Source organism: Aristolochia californica, unplaced genomic scaffold, assembly GCF_029961685.1.
Source record: "Aristolochia californica isolate CCGP_79_NKW_82.1479 unplaced genomic scaffold, dmAriCali1.0.hap1 SCAF_12, whole genome shotgun sequence".
NCBI lineage: Eukaryota > Viridiplantae > Streptophyta > Magnoliopsida > Piperales > Aristolochiaceae > Aristolochia > Aristolochia californica.
The window spans coordinates 31619931-31629438 of NW_027181793.1; the positions used below are offsets into that span (position 1 = coordinate 31619931).

Below are 9508 nucleotides of genomic sequence, written 5' to 3' on the forward strand. Positions count from 1 at the left end.
TTTGTTTCTGTTTTTGGCAAATCTCAGCCGGTCAAGAATGACTAACACTCGCAAAATATTCTTAGCTAGCACATAATGTTTTATCATAATAAAAATACTCGAGAATAGTAGTACAAGAGTTCCTCTAAAGGAGGAATTCTTCCTCTGGAACAGTCTTCCAGATCTGTAAAAACAGAGGAAGAAGTCTTCTATAACTACGGCCTCAGATCATAAAACAGAGGAAGAAGTCTCTACGGCCTCAGATCATAAAACAGAGGAAGAAGTCTTCTATAACTACGGCCTCGGAGATGATCCGAGAGACTGGTTAAATGTAATCTGTGTATATAAATAGAGATGTAATTGTATGAAATAATAAAAAAAAAGATAGATTTTACAAGGTTTTACAGTTCAAGAAATAATTTATTAAAGAAGATTCTGTTTCTTATTTTTGTTAATTAATTAGGCTGGTCTCGCCATTTGTCAACCACAACGTTTGTATGTTAACTATGCATCAGATGCCTAAGCTTTAAGATGAGAGATAATACAATTCCACAGCCAAACCCAACTGCTGCACCTGAAGCCACTAGCGAAACTGCTGTAGTAACCAACATGACAAATGACTCCTCCTTGTTGTTCATGTCTCTGGCCGCCATGGCCAATTCGATCCCAGCAAACAAGAGAAGAACCCCCAGGAGCCCAACGGGAAACTGGGTCAATATCTTCACCAGTGTACTACCCAGAACAACACCCAGAATGACTTTGCATGCTCCCAAGATCGCCACAGACCCACCACTCCTGCCTCCGAACTTGTACTGGCCAGCGAGTCCCCCCGCACCATGACAGCAGGGCATGGCCCCAAACCAACACCCAACCATGTTCATCAGTCCAACAGTTACAGACACGGAGGTTGCAGAGAAATCCTTCCCAGGGAAGAGATCCGCCGATAATTTGCAGACGGCGATCACCGAGTTCAAGACGGAGAGAGGTATTTGAGGAATTGCTCCTTTGATGAACCCTTCCTTCCATGCGTGCTTGGATATTGTCACTAGCTTTATAGCAGCTGGTCCAAATTTAATCTCTTGCACTGCTGCTGGCTTCCTCACGATGGCCAGAATAATACCAAGTAAGAAAACGAGGACAGCAGAAGGGAGAGAGAATAAGATTCTCCACAGTTTCCTCCTCTCTGGCCTTAATAGTACTCCAGTTGAAATAAGTTCATCCATTTCATCTTTTTCACTACGTTCCTCGCCGGCCCCGGTGATGATCACCACCAAACAAACACAAACCAGGGCTAGTAACATCCCATCAGGTCCCAACCAAGATCTCTCCTCGCCGGACTTCCCTGTGGAGAAATTGTGGACTTTCCTAACATACTTGACAGCAGTCATAGCAAAAGAAAGGCCCTGTGAGAGCTGAATGCCCCTGACAACGGGTAAAGGAATGAGTCTGTAAGCAAAACCCATTAATCCAGTGATACCCAGAAGAAAAACAACCCCCCCAGTGCAAATCCCGGCAGCCATGATCTCGGGGATGCCGAAACTCTCACCGCTAGAGATGGCGACGGCTGCAATGGACTTCATGGGTTGAACGGGCATGGGCACACCATAGGTGATGCCGGTGATGATGTTGTAAATGCCTGTGAAGAGAAGCGTGGTTCCAAGATTGAGATCCTTGGCGAGTGTCAGCGCGAGGACTATGGGGATGTATGTCCCCAGATCACCCATGGCGCCGTTCAATTCTGACCATTTAGATGGACAAGAGAGATTGTCCTTCAACTTAGTGATGAGCCTGGAGGACGAGTACGAGTTCTGCGCGTTCGCTTGTTCACTCATAGCATCGACGATCTAGGATTGAAGTGTAGAGAGAGAGAGAGAGCTTAAGCGGCTTCAAATGAGGATGAAGAACAGAAGTATTACTAATATATTTATGAGCATGGATGAAAGAAAGTCAATGGCATCTCTGTAAGCACCTTTGGTTTGATGAGAAGCCGTCAAAAGCAACAGGAATTTATTCTTGGAATATTTGAAACCAGGTCGAGTACGCAACGTAAGATCTATTGAAAACGATCAACAGAAGAATTACTAGTATATTTATGAGCAAGGATGAAGAAAGTCAATGGCTTCTCTGTATGCACCTTTGGTTTGCTGAGAACCCGTCAAAAGCAACAGGAATTTATTCTTGGAATATGTAGGGGACGTAAGATCTATTGAAAACGATCACAGCTTTAGCTCCACTAATTAGTACTGCAAAACTTTTAAGAGAATAGCTGCTGCTGACTGTGTTCTTATCTCCACTGGACGACTGGAAACAACTGATGCCACATTGGGAGGATAGAATTGTTGAAATATGTAAGCAAGAATTAAAGCAAGTCGAAGGGTGCGCAGAAAACTTTGGAATGCGAGGAGCCTGAAAGCCACGGGCTTTGCTTTCATTGTTGACATAAAAGTTTTTGCAGTTTTCTTTTTCGATTGTTGGAAAATCGAAACAAGCTCGAGTTCCTAGTGGATAACTATCTTATAAGCTCTTAAACTTGGGCATGAGTTTGCACAACCGATTAGTTATGTATGGTTTTGGGGGAAATATGATATTGCACTAACTAGCAATTTCATAATCTCCAAAACATTGGGGTAAAAAACCATGAGAGCAAGTTGTTTTACAGGATCCCAACTGAAAATCAGCACAATGGAACTCCCTCTAGACACCAGTTTAGGAAGTATCGTCAAAATATACAACGTCCTATGTCATGAATTCAACAAAGTTAGTTTTTCAAACAATTCCTAACCATATATGAATTGTGGCTTTGGAAATCAACTAGAAAAACTTCAAATTAGATTTTTTTGTGGTCCTCAGAGAGCAGGAAGTTCATCTTTCTTGATTAGGCTTCAAACGAATCGAGTGGTTTCACAGAGCCTACCAATCCAAGATGATTTCGAAAATGATGCATCAGAAAGAGAATACATCTTCGTTTTTTATGGCAGAGAAGTCAAATGATGAAACAAAAGTTGCTTAATGCTTATAGAAGATTCATTGGAAATGGGGAGAACACACAGATATTTGAAATAATGTTTGGTTAACTTTAGCAAATGAGACATCTTGGGAAGGTGTTAATAATGGAATGTAGCATTTTAGTAATTCATCAACATTGCAATAAAACATGCATCACGTGTATGTTGGTCAGACCTCTCCTAATGGCTTTTTTGTGGGGGAAGACGGTGAATGCTTTATTACCCCTCATTGGGATGTTATATGTTGCTCTTCGGTCCCCTCCCTTGCACCTCAAACACTTGGGAAGGCATCTGCGTCCTGTTTCGCATATTGCCTTCTGGCAGTTTTGCAGGTGAGTCGCACAGACCTGAAGGGAACTCCCAGGTGGTAGAGAACCGCATAAATGGCGCAACGGGCGAAGAAGATCCCTTCAGTAAAGTCTGTATTAAGGCCAACTCACCGCACAAAATGTTTTTTAATGATAATTCTTTGACAAATCTCTGTATTAAGGCCAAGTCGCCACGGATTATGTCACCAGGTTGTCTACACTATAAAGGCAGAGAATATACTCTGAACATTTACAACCAAATGCAAAATTCAACGATAGTCTCACATGGCCTATAATGTCAGCTTAAAGCAAAATAAATTTAATAAGTAACACAAGTGTCCTAGGCACAAACTGTGCCCCAGCTATAATGTAACAGAAGATCAGAAGCCCCACGGCACTAAGGATGTGTATTAAACCAGCTGTTTGGGGCCTGCCCTTTCTTCTATTGACAAAATATGAAAAGAGTTAGTTGTAGACCATGTATTTGGGTGTTGCACTGAACTTCTGGTAGCCCTTGATGACCTTGTTGACAGCATCCAGGAAGTCTTTCTCTGTTACCGTCTTTCTTCGTGCTCGAATTGCAAACATACCTGCCTCGGTACAAACACTTCTTATATCTGCCCCTAAAGAGTAATAAAGGGCAACAAATACATATTTCATTAGCTTCAAATGATTACTAAAATGCTTATGCTTAATATAATGCAAGCAGCACATAAAAGCAAATATGCCTCGCTCACCGGTTGAATTAGGGCAAAGACGAGCAAGAAGCTCAAATCGAATCTCTCTCTCACAGTTCATTGTTCGTGTGTGGATCTTGAATATCTGTGTCCGACTCTCCAAGTCAGGTAGACCGAATTCAACCTTACGATCTAGACGTCCAGGACGTAACAATGCTGGATCCAGTGTATCAGGTCTGAAAATTTCCCAAAAAAAAAAAAAGGAAAAAGGAACTGAAATTAGCGATTAACAGTTAAGGTTATATGCGTGCTATGTTGCCTATCATATTAAAATACTAAACAGTTAGCAAGTTATATATAGAAAGAAAAATTCTTGAACAGGACAAAAGTTTCCTCCGTTAAGTTTTGGATACAATAGATCATGATGAAAGAGCATAGGAAAATCATAAAAGATTAGGAGAATGATACGAGTGTACATCTATGATGAGATTCAAGACCATTGCTGCAATTGGATGATCACTAGGACTTACACCCTGCAAAGTGCCAATCACCTTGCCAGATTCCTTGTCTTGCAAACTGATTCTTCAAACAACACCTTGTCTAGGGAGACCCACCCTTTTGATTGATGTCATGTATGTTGAATTTTATGATCTTTTTGTTTTCTGCTTCCAACTTCATTCTCTGCCTACAACACTTTGGAGATTCTCTCTCTTTAGGTATTGGCTGCAGCCTCCAGCAAGGTCCAGCTTATAAGGTAGTGGAAAGCGTTCTACTAATTATCCAGTATCCCCATAAAAACATTGGGAAACACTAAGAACTGAAGTCTATGGTTAGAAAAGCTTGCAGTAGAGCAAAGGTGTGATACACACCCAGATGCCATGTGGCAAATCACTTCTATGTTTCGGTAGAAAATAACAAAGACGCAATAACATGTCTGGAGAAGCACGTCATTTCCTTTCCAATGCACAATGGCCACTTGAGCAAATAAAAACATTGGGAAACACTAAGAACTGAAGTCTATGGTTAGAAAAGCTTGCAGTAGAGCAAAGGTGTGATACACACCCAGATGCCATGTGGCAAATCACTTTTACGTTTTGGTAGAAAATAACAAAGACACAATAACATGTCTGGAGAAGCACTTCATTTCCTTTCCAATGCACAATGGCCACTTGAGCAAATTTTACATTTGGTAGCATCATTTACAACGAAGGATATGAATTCATGCAGATGATTTCGAGACAATTGAGTTTCATTCTGTATCAGCAATTTCAGCACCTAGGTGATGCTTGTGAGACTTGTTCAAGTGACCAGATCACCATCTGTCAGCATTCTAACTCCTCAAAAGGGGGATCAGCATGCTCACTTACCATATAAACAATGACCCAAACGTAAAATAGATACATATTAATGTTGACTATATACACCATGACACCCCTTTTCCCCAGTGACATCTGAACCCAAGACTTAACATCAGATGTTCCGTAATGTGGCCAAAGCCCAATCCACATCAAACATAATCACAACAGTCGTCGTTAACAAATTTCTTCTTATTTGACTCTATACTTGAAGGAAAAATAAAGTTCACAGTGGTGCAGGAGTCTCTTCATTGCAAGTTTGAATATTTTATTGTGTCCTTTCTAATTAATTTCAACAAATAGCAGATAAAGGTATAAGGTAAAAGAGACTTAATCAGTTGCCACACCACCCTCTGTCTGTCCAGATTCAAACCCTCAAAAGGTGGATCAGCAATCTCACTGAACATATGAACAGTGACCCTAAAGTAATCTAAATATTTTTTTAATGTTGGGTCAAACATGTAAACTTCACCCTTTCCCTAGTGAGGATTCACCCCAGACCTCACACTAAAATCCCCACTTGAAAGCCGTTGAGCCAAATGCTCAATCCATAAAAAAATATCATCACAGAATTCCTATTCATTCACTACATCTTCCTATTTGACTCTTTTCTTCACAGAAAAAAAATAAAATTCTCAATGGTCCAGGAGTCTCTTCCATTCATAACTAGGTTGTTTTTGGAGTGGTCCATCCTCATTTTCCTTAACAAACAGCAGATAAAGGCAAAAGGGGAACGTTAAAAAATATTCCTAATTCTTTGACCTTTCACACACAGCAAAGAAGAATCTAAATCATAAGAAGACATCCATTCTAGGTCTCTAAAGGACCAACTATTTGAGGCAACAAGACCACATATGCAACAGATCTTAAACCGAAGAATCGCTTGTCATTAGGATGTTAGCACAAAAATAAGCATTTGTAGATGTTACAATTACCAGCTTCTTTTTACTTAAATTTCATATTTTCCCTTCCGGAAAAGAGCATACGAAGTTAAGCTAAAAGGAAGTTCAAAGGCAAAGGCACAAACCTATTTGTAGCCATCAAGACTTTGATATTACCACGAGCATCAAACCCATCAAGCTGATTAACAATCTCAAGCATTGTACGCTGAACTTCATTATCACCACCAACACCATCATCAAAACGAGCACCACCTATGGCATCCACTTCATCAAAAAAAACAATGCATGCCTTCTTTGAACGAGCCATCTAGGACATGAGAATATCAAAGGAAAGAGCAGTTTAGAGGCCAAAGATAAATAACTAAATTCTCTGTACTTCCTAAACTCTAGTATCTTTTAGAAAATAATGAAAGGAAATGTATAGTGAGACAAGACTAGAAATAGAATCATGAAACATGGCATAATTTTCACCTGAAAAAGTTCACGGACCATCCTTGCCCCTTCACCAACATATTTTTGGACAAGCTCACTACCAATAACACGAATAAAGCAGGCATCTGTTCTGTTGGCTACAGCTCTAGCTAAGAGAGTCTTCCCTGTCCCAGGAGGACCATAGCAGAGAACTCCCTTTGGTGGGTCAATTCCCAGCTTAACAAACTTCTCAGGATGGAGCATAGGCAGCTCTACAACCTGGGAGAAAAAAAAAAAAGATGAAGTTCAAAAGCCAATCAAATTTTCTGTGAAAATGGCGGAAATTCATTAAGCCACAACGTGATGAAGAACCATTCTGATCCACCCATGTCAATGCGCTTTCATCCGTGGTGGAAACATTCTTGATTCCAGACCAAGCACGCACATCTTTAGGAACATGTGAAACTAAAATCTTCACAAGGAATGTCGGATGCTACTCACATATGCTCTATTTATCGACCGTAAATACTAGATAACAGTATGTTACACTGAGAGACTAGTATAGATCTCATAATGTCTTTGAATGAAACGGTTTTTAATAGAAGGAATGTAAGCACATACTTCTCGCATCTTTTCAATCTGCTCCTTACATCCACCAACATCATTGTATGTCACATCAGGCTTTTCTTCAACAGTCATCATAGTCACACTAGGATCAATTTTTGGAGGCAAAGGAATCTGAATCTGATATTTGTTGCGGTCAACACTGCAATGGAAATCCGAGATCATTAAATAACATTGGAGATAGTAAAACTGCTCAATTTTATTCCGGGTAATAGGCACATTCTTGGACTGATTCTTAGACTATGTAAAACTTACCCCACGCGCATGCCTTCTTCGATATCTGTTGGAGAAACCTTATCCCCTAAACCCACAACAAACTGAAAGAAAAAAACAAGTTTTATAAATAAATAGAGAAAATCAACCATACTAACTGGAGAGCAGCAATTTAAGGCCTAAACCTAAAGCATAAAAATGAAAGGAAGATACCTTTGCAATCTGTTTGACATTTATTACATATTTTGCATCTTCGGAGTTTTGATTGATGATTTTTGTGCATCTTGCAACCTACAGGTCAAACAAATTCTGTATTAGCAGGTTATTGTCTAAATAAATCAAGAATATGAGAAGAAAACTACAAGACTGTCTTCAGCCAGTAAAAAACCCCCACCCCGCACCCCTTCCCCAAGAAAAAGAGAATCTAGAATTACCTGAAGTGGTTGCTCCTCTTGCATCATTTGCTTGTCAGATACAAGATCCCACTGGCTTGGTGCAGCCAAACCGGTGTCAGATTCTTTAATACCTGTTTAACAATTTTAAGGGAAAAATGGTGTCAGTTTTCCGACAGGCTCAAAAGTCCACCGCAGATCCTACTGCAGAGTCTCACGGAAAATAAAACTACACAACATACCACATAGATCGTTAACCTTCTTAGCTAAGTCCTTAATTTCCTTCTCCACCTTTTTAATACCGTTAGAGTAAGGACCCAAACCCTGCAACCAGAGAATTCACAGATATAAAGAAAATGTGGATTTTAGCAGAATTCTTAGAAAGGAATAAAAAAGACAAAAGAGAGCAAAGAAACAATGGCTAGACATTTCAAAAGCATAAAAGATAGATAGTGCATGACAAGTAATTTTAATCTACGATAATCTTTCGGTAGGAAAATCTTCACAACCGTGGCGAATATTGAGAACATAGACCGCTTAATGACTAATTGCATTTAAAATTCATTAACAGAAGTTATGTTGACAAAAAAATTCCTATAGAATCTCGGACCTGGAGAAAAACAATGTCGATTATGCCTATAAAAGATAATAACAAGAAGAGGACAAAAAAGAAAAATTTTACGAACAGATCTACAAGGAAGATGGAAGAAAACTTTCAAAGCCTAGACCTACTGATTAGGACAATCATAACGGAACTATACTACGGAAAGAGAAAAAAAAATGTCCACCAGTGGCAGATGCGATCGTATTATCGAAGAATATATATTGATGAAAGATACAGTAAAAAGGAAAAAGGATAACATACATAGGTTTTGAGTAAGGCGATATCGTCTTCATCCAATGGTCGGGGATTCTTCTCATTCAGATCATCCACGACGTCCGCCGCCGGCGCCATGAAATTTCTGCTCAAAGTTCCTCTTCTTCAGGCAGCTGAAACACTTTCGCTTCCTTCCTCTTGACACAGCACCAAATTCAGAAATCAGACCGACTTAAACACGAGAAAAGGAATCTGAAGACCTAGCTGGAGCCGTCGTTCGTTAAGCTCCTCACAATTATAAAGAAATTCGGAACCAGTAGGCTTGCCCGAGTTTGAGCCGAGTCGCTCTGATGAACGAGTTGTTAGTTTATGTTAAGGAAAGCATTGCCTTTGCCGATTTGCGGGTGACATCATATTTCCTACCAATGAAATCCATAAATGGCCTGTTAGTGCCCTCTCTAAGTAAGTTGGGAGGGAAAGTATATTACATTTGTAATATACTTTCCCCCTTTGTAGGCATAATACAAGGGAAAGTGAATTCAGAATTCGTGAATTCAGAATTCGTGAATTCAAAAGGGTCGAATTCTGAATTCACTTTCCTTCCATCAATTACATCGGGCTCGGGTTGTCAGGAGGGCAATCGAACGAAACGGTTTTAGAAAAAAAAAATTTTAGCTCCTCTCTCGCTTGCAACTTTTGGAGACTTCAATCGCCCCCTCTGCGACCTCTCACCGATGCTCGACTCTCTTCCTCTCACTATCCCCAGCACCGACTCCCCTCTCTGCAACCTCTCCAGCTCTTCTCTCTCTCGTGACTTTCGGCAAT

At 40.1% G+C, this 9508-nt stretch overlaps 2 protein-coding genes across 2 annotated transcripts; both read right to left on the reverse strand.

The window, feature by feature from the left end:
- Positions 1-479: 479 nt before the first annotated feature.
- LOC137946906 (molybdate transporter 1) lies at positions 480-1718 on the reverse strand. Its single transcript, XM_068793188.1, has one exon. The coding sequence runs from the start codon at positions 1701-1703 to the stop codon at positions 480-482; it is 1224 nt and encodes a 407-aa protein (XP_068649289.1). The 5' UTR covers positions 1704-1718.
- Positions 1719-3490: 1772 nt separating this feature from the next.
- LOC137945572 (26S proteasome regulatory subunit 7-like) lies at positions 3491-8960 on the reverse strand. Its single transcript, XM_068791510.1, has 10 exons — positions 8732-8960; positions 8109-8190; positions 7909-8000; positions 7688-7765; positions 7517-7578; positions 7259-7403; positions 6698-6916; positions 6352-6533; positions 4030-4205; positions 3491-3915 (listed from the first exon to the last, which is right to left on the reverse strand). The coding sequence occupies exons 1-10, from the start codon at positions 8819-8821 to the stop codon at positions 3758-3760; spliced, it is 1284 nt and encodes a 427-aa protein (XP_068647611.1). The 5' UTR covers positions 8822-8960; the 3' UTR covers positions 3491-3757.
- Between the last annotated feature and the right edge of the window lie 548 nt (positions 8961-9508).